Source organism: Scleropages formosus, chromosome 8 (genome assembly GCF_900964775.1).
Source record: "Scleropages formosus chromosome 8, fSclFor1.1, whole genome shotgun sequence".
Taxonomy (NCBI): domain Eukaryota; kingdom Metazoa; phylum Chordata; class Actinopteri; order Osteoglossiformes; family Osteoglossidae; genus Scleropages; species Scleropages formosus.
Window position 1 is genome coordinate 1,383,155 of NC_041813.1, and position 26,527 is coordinate 1,409,681.

At 43.9% G+C, this 26,527-nt stretch overlaps 1 protein-coding gene across 1 annotated transcript in view; it reads right to left on the minus strand.

The window, feature by feature from the left end:
- The window catches only part of dntt (deoxynucleotidyltransferase, terminal), a 65,482-nt gene that overhangs the window by 12,467 nt on the left and 26,488 nt on the right, over positions 1 to 26,527 (minus strand). Inside the window, exons 6-10 of the mRNA XM_018738056.2 lie at positions 26,033 to 26,156; positions 23,433 to 23,565; positions 13,942 to 14,044; positions 8,454 to 8,702; positions 5,072 to 5,155 (exon numbers count right to left, since the gene is read on the minus strand). Coding sequence (XP_018593572.1) covers positions 5,072 to 5,155; positions 8,454 to 8,702; positions 13,942 to 14,044; positions 23,433 to 23,565; positions 26,033 to 26,156 — 693 coding nt within the window. The remainder of the gene's footprint in view (positions 1 to 5,071; positions 5,156 to 8,453; positions 8,703 to 13,941; positions 14,045 to 23,432; positions 23,566 to 26,032; positions 26,157 to 26,527) is intronic.

Genomic DNA, 26,527 nt, shown 5'->3' on the forward strand with positions numbered 1-26,527 from the left:
GGGCCACTTGACATACACCTGTGTGGTACTTCTTGTGGGAAACATCTGTGATGAACAGAAATGGAAACAGCATAAGCTGAGTCCTTGTGATGCAAATTTGTCATAGTTTACTTCTAAATGCATTTTTTTTGCTCATACAATTTCCAGAATGTTTGTTTTTACGTATTCTTTTTTATAAAACCAGTAAAAAAATGCAGGGACGTTTGTGTTATTAAGTATTTTTCGTTTGTGAAATATTGGTTGGGTTCACTGCTAAACGGAGTTTCGAACGGCTTCCGGCGTTGTACATTTCCGTTTTTCCCGATTGCGTTTGTAAATTCAGGACTCAGTGAACTTTTAAATGTCACTCATTGAGCAGCAGTTGGCATCTCACTCGATGGAGAAACATTGACTGATCAGCACTACCTGATTGCTCTCCATGGACAGAATGACAGCGAGTCAATACAACTAAAATGACGAAGTAAGTGATGGCAAAAACTAAAGAGATCGATGAACTAAAGCAAGTGGTCCTTTACCTCTTGAGCAATAGTGAACGAGAGAAGGAACCTATTTAATAACCATGTTGCCCGTATTAATGCTAACAGTGAACACAGCCTCCTGGGTAAAATCCGTGAAATTAAAAGCTTATTAAGTTTTACAAAGTACAATTTACTTATAGTCAGTTTTCAAACATGATGCTGTAGATTTTTAATACACAGGACCTTCAGCCGGCTTTATCAATACACTTTCGGACTCTGATTAATTGAGGTCCATGACCCAGCTGAGAAGAAATCTCTGAATCAAGCGGTCAGCTTAGCTCATTCATTTGGTACGTTTTAATATGTTGAACATTGTGCACTATCCAATAAGCACATGAAGCCGCACGCTCAGGTGTACGTAACCGGACAGGTCAATACCGGAGCATTATTGAGTAAAACGAAAAATACGTTGTAATCAAGCAGAAATTTAATTTTAAGAGAAAATGCTAGACAGTTCTACGTGCTCTTGACATAAGGCATAACTTTAGAAAGTGTACTATAGTGCGAATATAGTGTGTGCATCCATTTGAAGCAGCATACTAATGGCTTTTTCAGCGATGACTGTGAAACTGAGCTGTGAAACTCTAGTGAACAAGGAGTACGGCTGCAGGTGAAAGAATATTAATTTTCTCGCAGAGGCAACTGCCCCAGTCAGGACACATGTTGGTACCAAGGACTTAAACCACCCAGACCAGGGTGTCATTAATCATTATGTTATGCTTTGCTCTGAGGCACTGCCTACACGCTCGTAGAAACACACACACACGCACATGCACACGCAGACCACACACACGCGCAGAAAGTTTCAAGGGTAACACGCAAGTGAGTTTTTCTCCAACCTGGTGTGTGCCGTTGGACAGGTCCTGAAGCACTTCTGCTCTGGGAGGACACTGTATGTCAGCAACCGATGAGCTTCATCGTGCTCCCCATTCATCACCCCACCACACATATTAATTATGAGATACCTTGAGATGTACAGCAAAGGACGCTCTTGTCAATGGTTTACCTTCACATTTAAAACCCAGACAGGTGGGACAAAGACCTAAAACACTGTGAACCCTGGCAATAATACATTAAACTCAGTTTAAAAAAGGAAAGCTTGAGCTTCAGAGAATACATGATTATAGTAGGGAGCTGTGTTGAGTAGTATCAGGTTCAAAAGTGTTGTCATAGTCAATATTTTGCTTGAGGCCAATACCGTTAGAGGAAATGAAGATATTGTTCTGCGAAATTAAGCCAGTTACTCTTTTATATTATTTCTTGCATCGTGCAAGATATTCCTCTTCTTTAATGCATTGCGTTATTAATTTAAATTCTCTGCAAATAAAGTGAGAAAAATTCACTTTATTGCTGCACAGTCACTTTCAGTATACACACACATGCACATTTTCGGAACCGCTCATCCCATATGGGGAACAGGAGCCTATCCGGTAACACAGGGCATAAGGCCGGAGGGGGAGGGGACACACCCAGGACAGGACACCAGTCTGCCACAAGGCACCCCAAGCGGGACTCGAACCCCAGACCCACTAGAGAGCAGGACCCGGTCCAACCCACCGCGCCACCGCGCCACCGCACCCCCTTTCCCTTTCAGTATGTTCCCATGAATATCACACAAATATATTACTCTTTTTTTAAAAATTTTTTTTTAATAAAAAAAATTCTTAGAAGTGCTATTATCTTCATAGCTGTGACCATATGTTCACACTTGTCCAATTAATTCATCCGGACCACAAATGGGTAGATAGAGACAGAGACCACTTGTCTTGTCCTGAGACAGACGATGGACGGCCAGATTCAATGGTCTTTGCAAGTTAAAGCATCCCTTTAGCCAAGAGGCTTAATTGATCTTCATTACCTTAATTAAATCTCTAATGGTAAATGTGAGCTTCCAAATAGGCCACTATGTTAAAGGATTCCATTACAAAATAACCTTGTAAGTAATTAGCTGACCTTGAGTCCAACAAATGAAAAGAATGGATGGATGATTTGTGTTGGGGGAGGGTCGAGCTACAAAAAGCATTAATCTCAAGATTTGGAGAGAAAGGATAGCTTTGAATATTGCAAAGGCGCCGCATACTGTGTCTCTCTTGATGCGAATAGCTTATGGTCTGTGCATCGCTGAGGAATGCTGTCACATGTTGCCTTCATGCCCTTGCGTTTGAATAAACAGCGTCTGAGGCTTGATAGAAGAAGAGAAACTTTTTTGACTCTCAGGCATCTGTCAAGAAGCTGAGCTAGGGGCTGTGACCCTGACTGCTTTGTAGACGGGTAACATGGACCGTGTTTTGACAGGCTGTCAACTCACCAAAAATCCATGAGACCCGTCTTGCGCTCTAGGGTTGCCCTGGTCCTGCCCAAAAACTCCCCTCATCACTTCTGCATGCCATATGTATATGAGCCGAAGGCTGACCTAACACTAACCCCCCTATTGCGCTGTCACCCCAATACCCCAGCTCTGCCATTGCACTAAAATTCTGCATCATGTATTGAGTTGGTGTAAACAGAGTAACTGACTTTACTCTGTTGTTACTCTAGTCGCAAAAAATCAGTTTGAGAGCTTTGTTACTTGGAACTGAGCAGTACGTAGATGAAGTACATGTGACAAGAAAAGGAAAAATACACAGACATGAAGCATTTTTTCCATTCACGCACCTCCTCCCCCCCAGTTCCCCACTACTGGGTCCAGTGTAGCGCTGTCCTTTTAGACCACCTTTGTGTCAGGTAAAGTTCAGCATGCAATCCAAATGATTCAATTTCAGCTCTCAGCAGCTGTAGACATTGTCTGCTATCAGCTGTCCCTCAAATGACAGGAAGGATTATCGCACAGATTTTGGCTCTCGGAGCAAAACAAATGTCAGGCTTGATGTCATGTCACTGCAGACAGCCAGGTCCTGTCAGCACTTGTGAATAAAGCAGAAAATGACAGATGCCCTTGGTTGAATTTTTTTTTTTTTTTTAAGTATTATTACATTTAAATGTGTAATGCAGAAGACAGTGGGAGCTTTGAAAATGAGAAATTATGGAAAAAAGCAAGTTATCCCTTTTTCCAGAGGAATAAACAGTACATGGAAACCGGTGGCCTTAAATCTTCCTATTTACCCTGATATTAAGCAAGTCATAAAATACTTGACAAATAATGTGATTGTGTAACTCCAGGTTGCTTTTTCCTGTCTTTTGACTAAGGAGGAGTTATCGACTATTTTTTGCATCAAATTTCAGACTTCATGTTCACGTGGCAATTAAAAAAATTACACAAAGCCACATTTTCAAGTAAATAATTGGTGAATACCTGTAGATAATGTGTAAATTATATATCTACATTTCTGTCAGATTACATATGGTTGTATTATTTATAGACAACCGAATCCACGAATCTTCACAAAGAACACACACACACACATTTTCGGAACCGCTTGTCCTATACAGGGTCGCAGGGAATCGGGGCCCAACCCGGTAACACAGGGCATAAGGCCGGAGGGGAGGGGACACACCCAGGAGAGGACGCCAGTCCGTCGCAAGGCACCCCAAGCGGGACTCGAACCCCAGACCCACCGGAAAGCAGGACCGCGGTCCAACCCACTGCGCCACTGCGCCACCGCACCCCCTCACAAAGAACAGCAAATTAAAAAAATGTTAATATTTCTAAATCACTTTGAATGGCCTCATTAGACATAGCGTACATATTGAACATCCTGAGATATCTTTTCTAGGGGGCGGCATGTTAGCAGAGCAGGTAGCGAAGGTACCCAAGGCTCCTGGGTTGTGTCTTGGGACATGAGTTCAAATTAGGCTCAACCTGTGCAGAGTTGGCGCGTTAACCCCATGTTTGCGTGTGTTTCCTCTGGGGGATCTGCCCCACAGTGCACTGTTGCGTACCCACAGTTCACCCTGCCTCACTCCCTGTGCTTCCAAGAGAGTCTCTGAACCTCCTTTACCCTCTACTGCAGAAGCGCTTATCGATAGCGGACAGATGAGCTGCCAACGTTGAGTTGTTCTTGAAATGCCGAGCCCCCCGTCCTTTATTGTAATATTATTGTCAATCAGAGGACATTGAAACTGTGTTGCTGTTATAAGCCCAACACAGACTTTCCATACTGTTAACCTGCACTGTGATCCTTACGCTGTACTCGGCTTTCGTGTATCTCACCGATGTTCCATACATGGTCAACCTTGCAACCCGAGTCCCAACGGGTCACAGTGCAGAATTTCCACTTGTCTTTACCAACCAGAGCAGTGAAGGAGGAGTTTAAACAAGCTCAGATGGGTAATAAGCGGCCCAGCTGAGTGTGTATATGGAATCAACACGCACGCACGCACACACACACACACACACACACTGTGGTCTTCCGGGACAGGTTCTGTCCTGTCCTGTAATTGTCATTGGTAGATGGGTGAGAAACTAGTACAAGTGTTCAAGAGTGCCATAATGAAGCACAAACAGCGCGTGGTGCTTGTGAGAGGCAATTTGCATGCGCTCCCTCAGAGCAATGGCTTTATCTGGAGGACTGATTAAGACACAAAGCACACAGAGGAGTGAGACTCAGTCCTACCTTGGTCTTATCGTACAGAGCGTGGTTGTCAAGCAGCATTTTCCGTTCATGCTGGGCAAATCTTCTCAAGTCTCGCTCAAACTGCTAAAGCAAGAAGAGAAATTAAATAGAATGAAACCTGGTGTCAGGATGAATTTGTTTTTCTTTTTTGTCGGTGATAATCTTCAAAAGTTCAACACTGAAATGAGATTCTTAAAATAGTCCACCCACTTCGCATGTCTGAGACTATAACTAACAGCTTAAAAAAGAGAAAACTCAGTTCCAGTGATTCTTTTGATTGCATTCAGTGGAGATAATATACATAAAATGCGTGGAGAGTTTATCTCAAAGCCCACTTTTTAAAAAATACTAAAGCAGATCTCACTGAATGCAGGAAGAGGCTGAATACCAGCAGCAAGACAACATGTACAGAAGAACAAGACTTAACCAGATTATTCATCTGAGGTAAATGTGTTTTACATTTTCCAATCCATCCATCCATCCATCCATCCATCCATCCATCCCATCCAATTTCAATAACCGCTTGTCCCGATCAGGGTTGCGGTGAACTGGAGACTATCCTGGCAGCACTGGACACAAGCCTGAGGGAAGCTGTATGTCTTCTCATTTGACCAAATATGGTGCCAATAACACATAACCGTTCAGAGTGTGGCAGAGCAGACACAACGTACATTAAAAACGTTTGCTGACGGATAAAAGCAATACAAAATAAGATTTAGTGCAGTGAACTTTACCTGTTTATACTCCAATGAATGGAATTCCTCTTAAATTTTCGCTTTGAATTGCTTAAGTAAATATCCTGGCATAAAAATGTGTAAAATCACCTACGTGTTTGATAGTGTAAATGTATGTAGATACCAGCTCCTTTCACGTTTATTGAAATCCCCTTTCTGCTGCTTGAATGGGACACAATGAATCGTTCCACTTGCGGTGTCATACTGTTCAGTTCTATCCTATTGTTCCCGCGTTGTACAGGCCGATGCTTTGCTTACAGCCTTTCGTACGTAACAGCAGCGTAGAGGTGAGCATCTGCGCACCGCGACCTTGTACGTTTTAACTCATCTTCCATGAGCTGAAATGAACAAATAAAGTGGCAAAGGCACAGAAGTGGTAAATGACAACTGTGCAGCACATAAATAATGCAACAAGATGTCTATAAATGCCGCTCCAAGACTGTAAGAATGCTTCTTTTATGCAGTGTGAAGGATTCCTGTGCCGGGACAATCAGTCTGTGGGATGTACAGTAGCAGATGGGATCTCTCAGGGGATCCAGACTCAAACTTTCCAGCAAGACAGCACGAGACAACAGCCTCCCTGCTTTCCTCCCACAACCACCTCCGCATGTTCCCCCAGCACGGCTTCACGAGCGTCTGACATCTAATCATAGAATCGGAGCGCGCGGGCTCTGTCACCCAGCCAGCAGTGCCCTCGCTGCCCCAGGGGATTGTGGGATATCTCCCCCATGCACAGAGGGATGTACCGCAATTACTGCTCACGCCCAAAAGACCACTTTGACATGATGTCCTTGACGCGGGCAAACAGAGTCATTTCATCCCACGCCCGTATCTTTTTCGAAAGACATCCGACTGGTGCCTTACAAAATTTTCCATGTCGCCGCCTTTTCTCCCTTGTTTTTCCACTTTTCCTCCTTTTCTGCTTGCTAAAGGCTTTAAATCAGGAGGTACAACTTTGTCTTTTCTTATAATCTAGAAAGGCATATTGAAAACAGAAAAATGTCCGTTGTTTTCGAAGAGGATTCACCTTTTTGTGATGCGAGTCAAGGAATTTGGCAAACGGTGGCAAAAAACATTCACGTTGTTTTACCGGGCTAAAAGCTGCAGGTACAGCGTTCGGAAAATGCTCATTATTTCGTCAGATTCACTGTCCGGAAGGCAAGTCGTGAAGGAGACTGATGTTACATATTGAAATTGTAGAGAGAAAAGTCAAATATTTTCCTGAGCTCAGATCAAACTGCTCTATCGGTGCTTCTATCCCGTTTTTGGTGTCGCACCAGAGCATGAAAAAAGGGTCTTCAAATATATTATATTGGTGACAGTTAAGATGCAGTAGCGCTGGCTTGTTTTTGCACAAATCACTTCAAAACTGTGAAATGCGTTACATGCATTTACCAATAAATACTGAACACCACGTAAACAAAGAAGACATTCCACTATAAATAAAAACATTCCACATCAAAAAAGGTGTGAGAAAGGTTTCCAGTGTTAAAATTTAATGACTATATTTACAGCTCAGCCTCTGCCTAAGCAAACAGCTGTCTATTGTCTTCCTTCAGCCGCCCCCACCTGGCCCTGGCCTTTGACTTTCCGGACCAGGCGTTGTCTTTCTGGCGGGTGACGGAACCGTGCTGTGAATACCTGAACCGATTTATTGATTTACCGCATCGTAAATCCAGAGCTGCCTCAACACTACACTTAGGAATCTCCTCTGCAGTAGTAAAGTTTGCAGTAAAATGCTGGTAGTCAACAGGAACTGCTCTCTACCAAACCCACACACTACATCCACCCTTATGATTGGTTATTATTCCACCGTCCTTGACGAAGGACACAACCAGAAACCAGTTCTCACCAACCGGTCAGTGTCAGTTCTCTCATCTTTTCTCTGGCCTCTGACTCTGATTGACAACCATCTACACCTATCAAAGACCTACATTTTTTTCCATCTGTCCATCTGTGACTCCAGAGATGTTCAGAAGTGCAGAGCAATTTTCCTTCTTGTCTTTCTTTCTGAAACCCTATTGAGTTGCTAGTAATCGAGTCCCTAAATCAGTTCCCTCCCCGTGTCTCAGAAACTCTTGAGTCACCGGCCGTCCAGCATCAGAGCCATAACTCGACACACAGATATTACCAAGGCTCTCCATTCTCCTACAGAAGCCTCTCTGTCCTCTCTCCCCAATCTCCTGGACCCTTCTGTACAATATGACACTTTTAACTAGTGCTAACCTTTCTTGGTGCCCTCAGCTGAGTGAGTTGTACCTCTCACATACATCTTGTCAGGTCGCCTGGTGAGCATCTTCTCTCACCATGGGACTTATCTTTAGGGGTCCTACAGGAATCACTGTCGGCTCTGCTCTTGGTTTTTTAATTAAATCTCCCGGCACTGCAATATCCTCTTGCTGTTTCTCTTCCTGCTGTTATGCAGCTGACACTCAGCTCTGCTTCTATCGTGGCTCCACGGTGATGGAATGAGTTTCCACCGAGGCCTTCAAATTCCCTCCTCTTCGTTCATCAAAATGTGAAAACCCACCTCCGTACGCCAGAAACATTGTTAGGCTTTCATGATGGTTCGTAAACACAAGGGTATTTGTATATGTTTAGAAAATGTTCTGTATCGGTGTAAGGAAGACGCCGGTATAGATTCATACCCTGGAGCCAGTCCAGCCCAGAAGGGCAAAGGCAAAGTGAGTGATAGGTGGAACCACCAGGTCCACACGTACCGCCCTCCACTGTCTTTGGGCAGCATCGTCCATCTGTGAGTCCATTTCCACCAGGCCCCTCTTGAGCTTCAGGACCAGGAAGCACTTTTCATAGTGATCCATGGCCTCAAACCTCCGGCTGGGCAGCTTCGTCAAATCAAAGGTGGACTCCTGGTGCTCATGGTAGAGCAGGATGCCCTTCAAGAACACAGACAGGTCAATCATAAGAGTAGACATTTACCCTTGTTGAAGATATCCTGTGGAAGCAGAAGCATTAATTCATTCGGCAGACATTATGATAAAAAATGTACAGGTAGGAATACTTTACAAGAACAGCAAGTCTCCAAAACGAGAGGAATTCTCTAGTGCTGAGTGACAGGTAAAGCGTGCTCCTCTAGTGAGGGACCCAAGACAAGAAAAGTAGATGGAAACTGTGATTTCCAGTCCCTCCGAAAGGGCACAGAACAATGACCTCACAACGCGGGTTCCCGTGACCCTCACATCGCAGGGTCTGATGACGGTTGCTACAGTATGTGGGATGTTGGCCTAAGCTCACATATTTATGTTCTATTATGCTATTATTATATCTCACAAAACGCTTTCTAAATTCTTATACTATTTAAGTCACTTAAAGCACAGACACTTTGCTATTTTTGCATCAATTTGTAAGGTGTAGTATTGGTACCGGCAAATTCACTTGAAATTAAATTCATTTTAATCAAATTAATCAAATTAATTCATTTAACAGCAAATTTAACTTCCAGTGGGAGTGCAAATGTTTTGTTATTTTATTGCAAACCATTTATAATGTACTTAATCAGTTATTGTACCAGTTACTCATTTTTTTCAGAATCAGCTTTATGTTCTGATGCTTAACATTTAACTCATTTTTAATTCTACACAACACCACAAATTAAAAGAAAAAAAAATTACTTCCTACAAAGCAATTATCAGGTATGCTGTTTTTGATACCTCACAAATTAGTGGCCCCTAAAATGAAATCAAATATTTTTTACATGACTGGCCAATCATTTAGTTTTGTTAGGCCCAAAAAATATTGAAGAATATGTTTTATTAAAGCTCATGAATTCTGTTATAATTCGCTATCTTAATTACAGTAGGTTGACTCCAAGCCTGGTTTCCAGACTCATAAAACCCCTGAGAGATAACAAAGACTACTTTAACCTGAGAGGATATTATTATCTAATCATATAAAATACTTAATTGCCATGGACTTAAGGTAGCAGAAGGAATTTATCTTGAAAACCAGCTGCTTGAAATTTGTACTGGTCTAATTTTAGTGGAGTACTTTACAAACACTAGACATTATTGAGACTAATGGTTTGGTGTGAAATCCCAACTAAATTATAACCTTTCGAGATCCTTCCACGGGAATCTTCTTCTGCGTGAACGTAGCTCCAGTTGGCGTCCTGGCGGTGCGGAATTCCCGGGAAGCGAGAATCGCTGTCGAGAAGAGATGAGCGCGAAGAGGGGACGACCGCCCATTGACCGGAGACCCCCGGAAGGCTCAAATTGATTTCTTGCGGGCCTCAGCCTGCGATTATTATTCTGCTCCTCTCGAGCACCGTGGTCATTAGCATTACAAATTGTCTGTTTAATTCCTGATCCTGCTGTAATTGTTGGGTTACTGCGCTCCCTTTGCAGGCCATACATCACAGGCGCCTGTTTGAACAAAGCAGTAATTACAAGGCGAGCGGCACCTCGCTCCTTGTTATATTAAAGAAACCAACTTTGTTTAATAGCCGAATACCGCGCTTCAGTCAGAGAGTCACTTTTAGCCTGTCATTCTGTAGCTCTCGCTCTTAAGGCCACCAGTTCCCCCCTGAGTGCAGTACGAAAAAGGAGAGATAGAGTTATTAATAAATGACAAGATAGATCTGCGTGCGAGATGCCGGAGGCCCTCGGCTCACTGTGAAACCTTTTCAAAGGTAGCAGGAGTCGCCCAGTCTCCTTTCTCGCCTTGACACATAATTACCATTTACCAGTGTAAAGACAGAATATCTTAGATCCCACAGCTCATGACTGAAGGTATGGCTTTCATCCTCGGTCGCGGAGAACGTTTTCCTTCAGATAAATGTTAGACCTAAATCAGATAGCAAAGTGAGGAGCTGTTCCAGGAACGCCGTTCTTCAAACATTTCTCATATTTCGAACACATTGGTTTTCGCAAGCGGTACAAAATATTCACGTCTTCTCTTGACAAACGAAATACACCTTTTTCTAGACTAAAGAAACTTTTATTTCAACAGTAATTCAGGCAGATGTATAAAATGCAAATACTCGGATTCTTTTAACGTATTTATGAAGCCCTTTCACCGTGTCTATATATTATTGTGTTTTTCGAATTTTATAGGTAGTGTAGCAATGGATTCGGTGCACTCGTGTGACTAATTGCTTTAAGTTAAATATAACCACTGGAGCCCAAGGGTAACTAACAGGTAAACAACGCGATTAGTGAACTGCAGTGATTACACCCTCTCTCTCGAAGGTGAATCATGTCAATGCAGTTCAATGTTAATTTAGGAAAAAAAGGGCTAACTGTAATCAGTTCTCAGGCAGGTAGTGTTATGCATATTCAGAGCATGCCGATCTCCAGGAAGCTGTTTGCCGACACGGAATTACCAGGACTGCCTTCAAACACTGACACAGCATGGGAGATAATCCACTCCTGGCTGAAAAGTGATTTTTTTTCAAAAGGAAGTAGGAAGGGAGGTATCTGGGGCAAATTTTGAAAGGTCAGCCTTTTATTTTATTTTATTTTATTTTATTTTACTTCATTTTAGTTTATTTTATTTTTGAAGCAATGCCACAAACAGCTGAGAAGACTGCAGCCACCAATCCTACCTGGCCCCTGAGGACACGGCCAGCCGTGGAGATGGAAAAACCACTCTGACGAAATGCCACATTCACTGTGACCGTGAAAAGAAGATTTAAAGTCCCTTCAAGTTGAAGATTAGCATGCTTAGCAGAATGCATTTGAACTGCAATTCCTTTGATTGGAGCTTTGCTAAATATATTGAGACTGATTACTGAAAATGCAGCAAGTCATTTGCGGTGATGCTAAAAATGCATTGCTTGTGGGGCTTCCATTAATTGCTCTGACTGTAGATAATGCAAACTCTTTCTTAGTTATGTTTTTCCTTTATTGACTGCAAATCTACAAATTAAGCAAGGTTAAAAAAAAAAAAAAAAAGGTTCAGAAAAGTGATTTTTTTCTAGGACTGCAATAAGTTGAAATGTGTTGATCACTGCGGAGATTGATGGGGTTCCAATTCACAGGACAACAATGAATAAAAAAGCCTGGATCACAAGTAGCAATGCTGAACATTAGCCTGATAGCAATTATGTTTTAAACGCTTAATTTCTTGTTACATATTGAGCAAGATAACACTAAATACCACCATGAAATTGTATTAACTAATTAGAGCTGCGCAGTAGACAAGCAACAGACATATGCAAAATATAACGAGAGCCATTAAAATTTTGACTGTGCAAACACTGATATGAAAGAATATATTGGATTACTGGTTATGCTGCCTTTTGGCTAGACTCTGCATTCTCCTCTGCAAGAGTAATCCGGACTCTTGGTTATCTCAGTAAATTTAGCTGCTTCATTTGCTCTTTCTGTTCCATACATTTCTAATTTACATCTCTTTTCTACGCCGTACATTGTTTCCTTATCTTACTGTCAACAGCAGTCCTACAGTCCTAGGCATTTCTCTATACTCTACAGCACTGTAGGGACAGGAAAAAGATGCAGTCAAAATATTCTTCACGTAGATTCGGCATCACTGAGGCTACAAAGGATTATTTCTGATGTGTGTTGGCAAGTTTTTTCTTTCTCTTTTTTTTCCCCCTGCTGTATCCATCTCATCATTGTACTTCACAGTCTGAAAAGCTAACCTTGCAGCGCAAAAAAGTCAGAGTCCATTTACAAGGACATTTGGATTTTTTTTCCATATTTTTACCTCCCTGCAGACCTATGAAAAGGCCTGTGATTTTAGCACAGTCTCTTGAGCTCAGGGGCGAGATCTGGGATGACAAGGTTACGAGACTTAAATTCAACCTCTATTTCCTCCACTTAATCACTGCATTGGCCCTGTGCCACGGGACCTGTCACATTCCGCAGCATCGACTCCGCACACCAGAGTTCTCATCCCGCGACGCCCACCCAGGTGCGGCAGTCCTCGGCTCACCTCCAATCCCCACCTAGTTTCACGCAACAGGAAGAGGAGGGAGAACAACAGCAGGTTTGGGGGAGTGTAGGGGTGGGGGTGGAGGTGGGGGTGGGGGGGGGGTGCATATTTGTTCGGGGTATGACGATGACGCGAAGGACAAAGCTAATTATCTGCCGAGCTGGAGATCTGAGGCAAAGACAAAAGCGCATTTAAACAGCGGCAGAGTTTATTTTTAACCTGGCCGTGACAGAGAGGAGCCCGCAGCCAAGCTCCCGATACAAACGCTTCATCAACTGCTTCCTTCATTTTTTTCCGCCTACCGACTGAGAGCTCAGCAGGAGCACTGCCGGGAAGGCAAGTGGCGACGAGGGGCATACATCTCCACCATTAATTCCGCAGGGCTGACCGCCGAGATTGATTTGGTCTCCGATTTTGTACGGGGCCCTTCGAATATTAGCTGGAACAAAAAAACCTTCCATTAAAAATGCCTCCTTGTTCCACATTTCAATAAGAAAGCCTTCATAAGAAGCGGGAGATGACACTGAGCCCAGGTATGGGGCTTCCTTTATGTCCTTATTACAAGGCAGCTCATATGCACTCGACGCGTCTTTTCATCAGCGCACGACAGCCGTGTTTCACACTTGTAAAAAGTGAGCCCCGCTCCCACATCATTAAATCCTCTCCCCCAAGTTCAACTCCTTCCTCTGGCTTTCCGTTCGGAAATAGCGCGGGTTCCATCGCGGTCTGGCGTGGGCCGCGTGCGGCGTGGGCCGTTTCGTGGAACGACCGCACAAATCAACTCGAAGTGCCCTTGTGACGCTTGAACGTTCAGGCTGCAAGAGGCTTGGACAGTTTGAATCAGGATTCAGAGACGTGTGATGAAGGAAAGGTCAAAGTTCGGCACCCAAACGAACTTTCCAAGTGAACGCATAGTTTACAACAGGGCAACCGGTAGAGCGGCGGTAGTTACAACTCCTGCCTTCGGATACGAAGGTTACTGGTTCGGATCCCAGCAGCCACTGTAGCGCATACCCAAAAAATTCACCCAGCAAAATTACCCAGGTGCATAAATGAGCAAGTTGTTATAGGTACCTCAGTGTTGTAAGTCACTTTGAAGAAACGCATCAGCTCTAAACTAATATTGACCAGATCCGGTATATAATAAATTATTGATAAGAAGAGTAGGCGCTATGAAATGCTGATATTGGTCTCTAATGAAGCCGGTCCGTGCGTACATACTTGATACTGGAATTTGTTTACAACGCGACCCAGGAGGCCCTCGTGTTCCCCCAGCGCCGGGGTGGTGATGATGAAGTCCACATCGTGTCCACACTCCTTACCTCTGAAAAGAGGGAAAAATAAACACTCATTTCACACTTGTCTCAGTGACAACTGATAAATCATCAAAGAGGAACATCCTCATTCACATGGAGATACATCTTTTAAGCATCATATTTCTGCCTCATAAGGCACTCAGTATCATATCCTATTTTTATTCCAACAAGCCATGTATCCTGAATCGCTGAGGCTTTATGGCTTTTATACTCTTTCGTTAGCACAACTGTCAGGAACTTTTTTAAAGAGAATTCTCTTTGTTTCGAAGAGTGCGTCTGATTTTATTTGGCGTAATGAAAAATGTTAGGAACTGAAATCTTGTAACGCAACGCTCGAAGCAGAAACGGGACAGAAAAACTGCATATATGCATTTCTTGCCTTGCGTCGTACTCCATGTGTTAATTAGTTCTGGATCTCTGAATATGCCACAAATAGTAACAAAGAATGAAAAGATGCATTAAGTAATTTATATAGGTGTGATCGGTGTGATCTAAGTATAATTTCAACGCTTGCTTGTCTCGGCGATAATTATGCATAAATAAAATATGCACCGCTATTTTATTTTTCACAGTCACTTTCGATATTGCCATGTGATCAGCCCAGTCGTCATCCCTTCACCTCCGTCTAATATAATTAAATCCACATTTTAAAAGCACTTAAAAGGACCTGTGCTGACTCTTTATTGAACGCTAACGCTGCGTTAATCCTCGTCCCCTTTCTGTCGTACCGCAGTACTTCCTACCCATTCGGAAGTCAGCGTGTCAGCTATGACTGACTATCCAACGTCAGCCTGTGTTGTATATGTGTAACACAAAAAAACTGTATAACTAAATGATCTTCCGCAATACACGAAGGACCCAGCTGGCAAAAAGACGGGAAAAGACACAGGGTAAACAATGCTTGAAATTCGATGCTGCCTTCTGTCTTTGATATTCAAACCAGCTGTATGATTTTTAAGAATTCTGAATAATGAGAAGGTCTAGTGAACTCTCCCAGGTCTCACAATCCCCCAGACACAGAGTTTCCAATCGCGCACAAGAGCTAAAAGTTGCTTTTCCAACTCATTTCAAGCCGTGCTTCTAACCCTGGGGACTTTTCACATTTTCTCCTATATGAAATTTTGATACAGCAAAAAGATTTCTGTGGTGACTTATAAGGGAACATCAGTGGAATGATGTTGGTGGAGGGGTCCTTATTGTAGCCACACAAGGAGAACATAGAGTACAAAAACAAGGAATGCTGGCCATGGTCGTCACCCTGAACTCTATGAAAAGGACTGACCCGATGACGTTCCGTCACCACGTTGTGAAAACTAGCCAAGGTGCTGTTAAATAACTCCGACGCGGCGCAAGAACCATTTATCAGCACCCCCACTTTCACTGCATCCTCTGAATATATACAGACGCTAAAGGTGTTTGTGTTCCTTGTATTCCGCCACTTGGCTTCTCCTCATTATGAGAGCTGCGTAGCGCAAGAGAAAAGCAGCCGCCGCTGCTTTCGCCAGCAAGGTCTTCACAGGTCATCGTGCCTCATTTGGCGTGCCGAGAACTACCCGGTCGCCGTTGACAATTCAACAAGGTATGGTGATGCTCTTTACGTTTGCTCAGCCGGGAGGACGGAGCCAAATGATTGCCTGAGTAAATCAGCGGAAATCTCGCGAACCCATTTAATCAGACAAGGCACATTAGTGGATCGCTCTGAAAGCGTGAGGCTGCCACGGACGTGCTATTTCATATTTCTTGGTGCCGTCCATCTTGTTGAATCCCTTTTTTTCTGACAGCTATTTTCAGGGTGAAAAAGCACGGATGGGAAGGGAAGTGAGCAAATAGCTCATGGTGGCGGGACAGGTAGAAGACTGAGGCATTACCGTTGCCTGCCAAGAGAACCACAAAGACCCAAATTATATGGATTACATCAAAATAACAAAATCAATGCTGTAGTTAATCTTCTCTATGCATTGTCCTACTTTTTCCATTATAGTACCTTACTGCATCACGTGTGGAAGCCAATGTGTAGCATAAGTGGTTCTCGAGGAGAGGGCACACACACCAGGTTTACACACCTACCAATAGTAGAGCTTCTAACACGGCATCAGTACGTGGAGCTGCAACCTTCACCCACGAGCACAGAAGTCCCCTCAGTTAAAATCGCACCTGCGTGACCCAAGGATATCGGAAGGCACGAGCTATTCTTCCAAATGTATTCCACTCTTAACTGTTATGGAAAAGACATATTTAAGTTGTTTTCTTTCTGGCTCCTGTGCTTCATTGACAGCTGGTAGTGTAGTGGTTAGAGCTGCTTCCTCTGGATCTAAAGGTAGCAGCTTTGAATCCCACCTCCAGGTGTAGTACCCTTGAGCAAGGTATTTCTCCTCAATTGCTCCAGTAAAATAACCCAGCTGGGTGAATAATAGTAGGCTTTTAATAATTGTACCCTTAACATTGTAAGTTGCTTTGAAGAAAAGCATCAGCTACATGAATAAATGTTGTGAAACGTGTCCTGTAAAGCAACTCATTCCCTGAAAGATTCTTCCTTCTTTGTTAGGAATTCATTAGGAAAAAAGGCTACGAGCATCAAGATGTGTGAAGAGAAGAAACGGAGACTGGAGTTATGACACTGCAGCTTTTTCTCCTTCTCTGCTAGACAGTTTGTGTCCCCAAACGCAAGCTCCTCTACTTGCACCATAGTGAAAAGTGGAAAGATTCACAGAGCCAGGCCATCGGAGCAGCAAAATTCTCCTGCCCTGTCAATGCACATCAAGACAGCCGAGGTGGGGAAACATGGTGAGGATTCGTGGAAGACCAGAGATGAGACAGTGAACGTTGCTGTATGATGCATTTCTGGAAAAGGCCGTGTTTGTACCGCTGGTCTAAATGAAACAGCACTGGAAACACAGTTCAGTTACATGTGGTGTGATCCTGAAACACAAATGCTTACGGTATCATTTTCTGTGAAGTTGTCAGACCGCCGGTCATAAGCAACTTTACTCACAGCCTTACGATCAATAATGTGTTGTGAGCAGTGTTTGAACGTAACACATGATTACAAATCGATGATTTACCAAATCAGTGTAAAAAGGCACGGTAAACAAGTCAATCATTCCTAATGTCATGTCATCTAGCACAACTGGCACTTTCAGGTAAGTTTTTACCTGTTTGCGCTTTTTTTTTGTCTTCCTGGAGTGTATGAAGTGGGCAGTAAGAAAAGAGCTTCGTTATAAGAAAACTGTTAACCTCTGACAACTTCATCTGTCACGTCACATAAATGGTTAGAGACAGAGACACAGACACACTGAGGCTCCCGATCACAGACACTTGGTCCTTCCCAGCCGGAAATAGATGGCCACCGCCACCCAGGGACACATGGCCCCTCCCAGTCAGAGATATATGGTCCCTCCCCGGAGACACGTGGCCCCTCCAAGCCAGAGAAACGTGATCCGTGATCCTTCCCCAGAGACGCAATCTGGAAGCCTCAAAGTGCATGATATGAAATGTTCTGCATGGTCTCGAAGTTGTCGAACAAGAAAGAAAGAAAATCCAAAAGGCGTGAGAGGCACGTGTGGATAAACACCGCGGATGAAAAGCCGGAGTGGCTTTACTTTGCTGATTCAGCTCCTTTTGCATTTTTAATTAGCAAAACAGGGCACTGAGATGCATCCCTGCATAATGCGGGAGAAATCGGGAGAGCTCAGGCGCGTCTTTGCTACGCTGGCAAACGCAGACTCAACCGCGTTGCAAATGTGGCGCAAATTATTAACATAAATTCACCAATCGAGTGCCGGAGTTCAAGGACTCATTTAAATATGTGCTCTAAAGCGAACGCGGACGTGGACTTTCTGTGCACCGCACCGTTCCCAGATGGAACGTAGTGAGCGCAGCCAGTGCTGGACGATGCGGCCAACTGCCTACATCTGTGTGCATCCTTGCTCTAAATCAGGCCTCGTGAGCAGGAAAATAAAAAAGGACGGGGTGTCAGAAAGCCCTTTTACCAGCACGGCGTCCTGCCACGTCCATAACGGCACGAACAGCGGAGAACGGCCATTTGGCACCAATCTCTCGCCGAGCTGAACTTGATTACTCGGTCTGAGTACTTTGGTAGGAAAACGTTAATGGACATTTCAGAAAGCTACAGCCGCTGATACCATTTTATAGGCCTTAAACCTCCCCGGCTGCGTCACGCTCGCTCCTGTGTTTTTATATACAGCGTGTCTCTGAGGACCGGAGGGCCGAGACTGTAAATTATTGAGCGTTTCTACACATTACATATAAAAAATACATGCTAATTTACAAGTGAATAGCAATGAATAATACAGTACTCAGACATATTCTTTCTCAAGCAGTTTCACTAATAAAGTGAAAGAAGTGGTCAGCAACCCCAGTGCATTAGCACTGCTTCTCCTCAATCACTGCACACTCATTCTTACCAGAAATTGGCTGGAAGGTGAAGAGTGACACTAAGTTCATTTTATATTCTGATGTGAAACCTGTGCAGTGGTGACCATTTCTACTACAGTACTACTGTACACATCTCACCCATGCTCCTTATACTTGTTCATTTACCTGATGTTTTTATCCAAAGCAGCTCACAACTATTTATCCATTTATACAGCTGGGTAATTTTACTGGAACAATTAGGGTAGGTACCACCTTGCTAAGTACCAGGGTACTACAGTCGGAGGGGGGATCGAACCTGCGACCTTTGGATCCAAAGGCTGTCACTGAGAGCGTATTGGTTGATCTAAGCACTACGCTATCAGCTGTCCCTGGGCTGCCCTCACCTGTCCTTGACCCATTGCTCATCCAAAACCACCTGGCTACTGCACTTTTGTAATAAAAATGAATTTACACAATTAAATCTCACATTTACATTTATTCATTCAGCAGATGCTTTGTTCGAAAGCAACATATAACTCAAAGCAGACAAAAGCCCTTCTCGCAAACAGATGGAGAGATACAGATGCAGAGAAAATGTGGACCTAATCGACCGAAAGACTTATTGTGAAATATAACTGTCACTCACGTTTCGTCAATATATATTTCCAGGGGTCACCTTGTAATTATAGCGTCGAAAGCTGTTTTAAACCAGGTCAGCTTTCACAGATTGTTCTCTAACACCTTAGCATAAGCATAATAAATAAGTCAATTCTGTTTTATTCTGCCCAAGTATCAAATAACGTTGTTTTTAATTTTCAAGCCGGATTTCTTTTCAGATCAGAAACTTGCCTTTTTTGCGAGAAGACAGGCCTAATGAAAACAACTGCTTGTAATATTATAATTCCAGACTTGAATTAGGAGAATTATGCAGCCCACCGTGTTTGTGGTTTATTGTACAAAGGAAATATGTGAATAATCTGAAGTACGTTTGTGAATTATTAATAGGTAGAAGAGCAAGACTGTAAATTAGGGATCTTCACTCCGCAGCCGTCATGCAAGTCCTCTGATTATATTTCACATTTTCCGAGGCTTCCCCGTGACAGCTTTGGCCTTTTTGACATGAATGACAGATGTGCAGCTCAAGCTGAACGCAAACTCTCGTCAAAATGCGAAGAAAGGCAGGGACTCACCTACCGAACCATTTTGCGCTCATAATAGACATATGCGAGCGGAAAAGAACTGACTACCGTTTCAGGGCTGCTAAATTAGGATGAACTAGGGTAGGATTCTGCCACTTTGGCAAAATTCCTTCAAAAGTGTGTGACTCTAATGCTGGTGTTCGAGCGCAGTTCGGGAGGACTTTCTCACAGGAGATCGTGTCACGGAAATCACACATTTACGGGAAAGATTAATAATAAGTGTACCGAAACTCTGTTATCTGAGCAAAACTGAGAGTCTCGCGAACTACAGTTCATTACCGGTAGTCGCTCTGTGAAATATCCATAATCTCAATGTATTGTGACACTTTGTGCTGAGATTTTTTCGGCTGAGAACTGTACACAGCGAAAGATATCTAATCCTTAAAAATCCATCTTACAAGCCTGAGCTTGCAAATTTCTAGTCTTATTCCTTTAGATTTATGGTGACACGAGTTCCTACATTTAGGTTTGATAAAATGTGGAACTAAACGACTGGATTATTTGCAGGCTGGCTCAAAATGAACATTTCCTCATCACTCTAGAACAGGTTTAGTCAAGGAAGATCAGATCGCATTCATGTCTTCGCCGCGCTAAACATTTTTCACAAATAACATAATCAGCATCATGAAAAGGTATTTTCCACAGTATAAACTGGCGGATCTTCTTTGTCGACGAACCCGAGTCACTGTAAATTACAGTGAAAAGGGCAGTGTTACATCATGGTCGTTGTGAGCGTGCCCTGCAGCGGAGACCCCTGGACGGGCTCTACCCCAGGGGCTCAGCGAGCGAAGGTTCACGTCTGGGCCGAGCACACGGGCTGCAGGCTGCGCCGCTTTTCGGGCCACTGAGGCTGGTGATGAAAGCATCCTTCGCTCAGCTGTTCGTCGAAAGAAAGGCGCGGGGCGAACCGCGTAAGCGGAACGCGTCGCTTGAGGTCTCGCCATCGTTCTCCGGGCGTGCGACCGCTGAGGGTTCGAGCCAGGCCGACGAGGCCCGTGGTGCTCTCGTCCAGCTGGAGCTCAGCTCTCACGCAGGGCACGGACGTGAAACAAGGAGGCGCAAGTTAGACCTTTCCTGTGTCCTGGCAGGTAATGAGGGCGCTGCGAAAATCTAGTCTAGTCTACAGTGAACAATAATTAATATGTAAAAGTGCAACTAGGGTTACCCAAACAAAGGTAGTACACTTCACATCTGGAGTTTGCAAGACTAACAACACCTGAAATAACAATATCCTCCATAATTACAGCAGCAATGGAAATGCGTGAGCTATTCCCACTTATAGCATCAGTAACTATAGCTCCATATTTATTTATACGTATCTGAAATTAAAAAAGTAAAAATTAACAAAAAAAAAGTCTGCACGGACTGCATGTACACATAATTAAAGTCAACCTGATCTGGAGCTGGAAATTCAGTTGATTTTTATCATTTTGCAATAGTAAAGGCATCTCAAAGTTGTTTTTAAAAACAAATGCAAAAACAAAAACAGCCTGAGAGATGAGTCTCCTAATTAGATCATCTGAGAGTAATTACAAATTTATGGTGAATAAAAATGGCAACAGTGCAATTAAGATAAAATTTCATAACTCATGATGATACAAAACAAAAAAAAATCCAACTCCAGATTACGCAGAACTTGGATAAAAGAACTTCATTATAAACTGACTGAGTGACCACACACACTTCAAAATGCATAAACAAATATTATATCTTTTTATGAAAGAGCTAATAATGACTAGGGGGGTGTGGTAGCGCAGTGGGTTTGACCGGGTCCCGTTCTCCAGTGGGTCTGGGGTTCGAGTCCCGCTTGGGGTGCCTTGCGATGGAGTGGCGTCCCATCCTGGGTGTGTCCCCTCCAGCGTTACGCCCTGTGTTGCCGGGTCCGGCTCCCCGCGCCCCCGAATAGGACAAGCTGTTTCAGACCGTATGTGTGAATAATGACTTTTTCATGTGACTCTTATTGTTTGCTTACAATTTGACTTGATCCAAAATTACCGGAGCAATTTACATTCACATACTTTCTCCAGTGAACAACTTTATTATAGATTATCATCACCTTTGTTGACTCACACTTTTGTGTCGGTTAAGGAACGTCACAAAAACATTTTAAGCAACACGGTGCTCTCACTGCGTCAAACACCTTGATCAAGCGAACTATAGCAGAAACAGGGATTCAAACCCAGGACCTACACGGTGCAAAGTGACAGCCCTGGCCACGACACCACCGTCAGACATATACTAGTGTCTAGAGATTTCCATGTGAAATGGCCCTGCTTAACTAATACCACATCTAGTGGAACTTCAAGGTTGACCTACTTTCTATGATCTTTATGTAGCTGCTTCTCCAGCTTCATTCTCCTGGGATTTATTTCAAATCTGTCCAGCTGTGATTTTAACAGCACCTTTGGAAAACACAGACGTTGGGAAGCTGTGGTATGTGGTATAAAACAGCAGCACGAGCTTTAGTACCACCACCAGCTTAAGAAGTCCTGGTCACCTGCTGCGACTAGAGCGCACTGGAAAGCACCTTAGAGCCTTCAAATAAACAGCGAAGCGGCGAGAAAGCGGCCGTCCGGCCCCACGAGGCACACGGCTCCCGAATTATTAAGAGAGACGGGGCGCCTGACGTGTTCCACTGCCCCCGCTGTCACTGCTTAACCTGTACAGTGGCAGCAAGTCAAACGCTGCCACTGTACCGCGGTAAACCTTTGGTAGCGGGCCACAAAATGGAGCGCGCAATAGAAAGGAGACGGCGCATGGGAAATGCTTCGTATCTGCGTTCGGTGTGTAACGCGTATTCGTTGTGGTCGAAATGAATGAAGGTAGAAATGAAGTAAATGGTACTGCGCTTGGAGCTGCCACGTGGAAACAGGACGAAATTGTTCTTTAGGAGGAAAAAAAGCCTTTCAGGTGCAAATCGCTTTTCAGATCATTTCCGTAGCCGAGAGGAATCTGTGTAGAGATTTCACTTTTTTTTTTCATAGGGCAAAGGGAAAAGTGAAGAAGAAGCTACGAGCCATTTCGCAGTAATCTGCTGGATTCGGACAGGACCTTCCGGGGAGCCTGTGGTTTTTAAGGAGAGGGTATCAGAAAGTGTGACCCGAATGAGGCTCCTGGAGGGGATACAGAACAAGCAGGTGTACAGAAAACATGAACTCTGTACCACATTTCCACACGTTCCCTCAGACCTTCATGCTGAAAAACTCAGACTCATACATAGAGCTTAATTATTGTTCTCACCCAACTGTTGCTCTTCGCCAAAATAAACTAAAACATTCCTTTAGCGGTCGACAGTTGTTTGCTCATTTCTATCGGTGGGTCACTTTTACTGCGTCAGTTCGTGCCAAATACCTTGCTCAGGGGTACTGCAGCAAGAGCAGGTATTCGAACATGGGTTCTCCAGATTGAAGGCGACAGCTTCCACCACTACACTACCTCCTGCCCCATACTCAGTGTCTCGAAGACGTCATCACTGAAATACTCAAAAATGACGGATTTTCGTTTTAATGGGGAACGGGGGGAGCGGTGTGATTTGTTGTTATTTGCGATTAAATGGTTCCACTCCTTTCGTAGCTCCACTGATACATAAGCCAGAATACTTGTAAATTAAAGGATAATAAAAGGCCTTATTTACCTGTCACCTTTGGAGTGTTTAAGTCCATTAAATCGAGAAACCGCACAGCGTAAAATGTTCCAGTTTTACATCGGATGATTTCTGTCTCTTTCGGCTGTCAGCATCAGCCTGAAGTATAGTGTAATTGAAGTAAAGCAAACGAAAATGCATTTCACGTGGCAGGGTTTGAAGGCGGCGAGTGAACGTTACCTGCGGAAGCCCCCGGTGAGAGCTACGATGGCATCGGGCACAATCTTGCGCACCGTGTTCTCAACGATGCGACCAAGCGCATCGGCCTCCGCTCGGCTGAGCCCTTTCAATATGTCGCTGTAGTACAGAAACCCTGGCGGGAAAGGGGGACAAAGGGTGCAAATTCCACTGTAATGCCTTGAAATAGTTTCTAGAGTGCAGAGCAGAGATTTTTATTCCGCTCTGCTCCACCAAGTCTTCCTGCGAATATAAAGCATGAAAATGCTCAGTCAATACGCCGCACTCCTTATCCATCCTGATGCCATCTATGCCAAGTGCTTATCACAAGAATGAGTTGTGGTTTACCAGGCCTTGCGGTAATACGTCCAAGGGATTTCCAAAACAGTCATGGTTTTACATGACTCCACTACTGAAGGCGCACACATACATTAGGTAATTTGAAGAAATGTTTCTGTCACCTGTTTTGTATGTTCATATCTACTGTTATTCGTGCTCATTAGCAGAAATAAATCTTAATAAACACTTTATAGTCCAGCAGCACATACCTGCATAAAGAGTCATTTTCAGTTTATTTATTAATTAGTTTTACAGGAAATTTGCAAAGGAGTTCATTGCCATGATATCTGAGAAATTCCCATGATAGGAGGCATACTATACTGTATGTGCTTTTTATTTCTTCTCTGTTTTACCAGTAGTGTTTTTTTACTGCGGTGCAGTTTGCATCTAACTTTCGCTTTCTTGGCTTGTACCCTTATTGCACGGTACAGAAATTGCATAACACACTGAACGCAATATCTGGAACTTCACAACAACTTCGTACGCTCCGCACTCTGCGCCGGACTCAATAATTCACAGCCTATTAATATACAGAATGCACACGTTGGAGACACAGTGGACACATTTTTCATTATCATTCCCGTAAGGCAGGCCCAAGGTTCAGAGTGCAAAAGGTATTAATTATCTCACGCTATCTAGCAGATGTGTACCTTATTAAATTCTGTGCTCCATCGCTGACATTTCAAATTCTTCACGCTGTTTTTGCCCGTCACAATAAAGACAGTTAATTCAAGCCATTAAACAAGCAAGCTTTTTACCTGCCTCTCCTGGGTTTCGTACCGCTGCTTTTGTGGAGCACCGATTCTTCTCTGTGTTCATTTCCTACATTTAATATGCTCCATAATGATGCAAATTTCTAAAAAATCTTTATTTTAACATTATTTTGAAAAAAACTGCCTTGTGAAAGGGGGGCGCGGTGGCGCGGTGGCGCAGTGGGTTGGACCGGGTCCTGCTCTCCAGTGGGTCTGGGGTTCGAGTCCCGCTTGGGGTGCCTTGCGACGGACTGGCGTCCCGTCCTGGGTGTGTCCCCTCCCCCTCCGGCCTTACGCCCTGTGCTGCCGGGTAGGCTCCGGTTCCCCATGACCCTGTATGGGACTAGCGGTTCTGAAAATGTGTGTGCGTGTGCCTTGTGAAAGTAGTGAAATGTGGCTTCTGGGAGCAGATCTAATAAAAAACATTAAAATACTTGAAGTCAGTTATTGAAATACAACGGAAAAAGAAAATCTCAGAATTTTTCTTTTCCATTTTGCCTCTTCTTCCTCCAAATTGGGTCTTAGCCAACAATCCAGTTTTTATATGTCCCCCTCAAAGCAGCACAGCCAGTATAACCAGTGCGACTGCGGAGGGGCGAACTTGGGCACACACCACCTTCAGAAGACATGCTGTGAGCCACGCGCTTCTATTCACCCCCTGATGGCGAATCGATAGCAGAAATGAAAGAACAAAGATTTTATTCTCTAGATGTTCTTTCCCAGCACTTGCGCTCATCAGGTACGTGAGCAGATTTACTGCCACGTGACAACTCCCAGTTTCATGGCAATGCAATGGCCTTGCAGGAGCCTCTGGACAAGTGGACAAAACATAAACGTGAAAGTCCGTCAAAGCACACGACTGACACTCAACAAAAGTAAATAAATCGTAAACAAAATGTATATGAGCGGTTTACAATTCTAGCACAAAGATCACAGTTTGCTAAAAACGCACTTCTGTTCTGAGTGCTGCTCCGCTTGCGGGAGACGCGTCTGCGAAATACGGGAACATCCAAAGTACCGTTTCTCTTATTCCACCGGACGCTCTTGCTGCAGAAACTTTAGCGATCGCGTGTTGGACGTGCAACACAAACACACACCGACTTGAATAATCTTCGTAACTGGCTGTATGTCAGCGGATTGTGAAAGGTGAACCCTCGGGAAATGTGAGGTGCGAGAGGTTGCTGATGCGCATACAACCAACAAGTGAAACGATGTAAAAAAATGTCATTTTTACCTGTTACTGTTATTTATACGGGCCGCTATATTTCGGCAACCAGACGCGGTGCAGCGGCTGCTGCCTTCGATGGGCTCAGAATGATGCACATGATTCGTTGAACACATGATTTGAACTACAAATGACTCAAACACGGATTTACGCGGCTGGATGAATTTGACATATTAAAGTGTTTTACATATTAAAATTTTGCAACGGTGTAAGTAACGTGTATTATTGCCCTATCCCTGCCTGCGTGAAGGCTGATCATGCTCCTCCACCTCTCATCATATTCTTACCTGCTTTCTGCATTCTGTTCAGACCGATGGTGTCGTCGGCGTGGACTTCGTCGAACGTGCGGTGTCCCTTACGGTACCACTTCTCGGCCGTTTTGCGCCCGACTCCGAAAACGCTTGTGAACAGCTGTGAAAATGACGGTGGTGCAATGAAATGAATGAGCTCTCGGCTCCGCCTCCCTCAGTAAGTAAGTACTGTAACTTATGTTGTTACTCTGCCAGAGAATCGCTGTGGGTCAACGCCGGGGCTCGGACTTTGTGTCACGTTCGGTTCGGCCCGCAACGAAGTTTATCTTTGACCCGCTGCGCTGCACTCCTTGCATTTCCAAATTCGGTACGTAGAGCTTCTGCTTGTTGCGCGAATGTTCGTACATGATGATCATGATGTGTAAAAATTTAGCCAGATTTCCCGTTTGCCGTTTTGTGCGCGTCTCTATTTGCTCGGCGCTTTTTTTTTGCCATCTTTCTTCGTGTTTGCTGTCCGCGTTCTTAAACAAG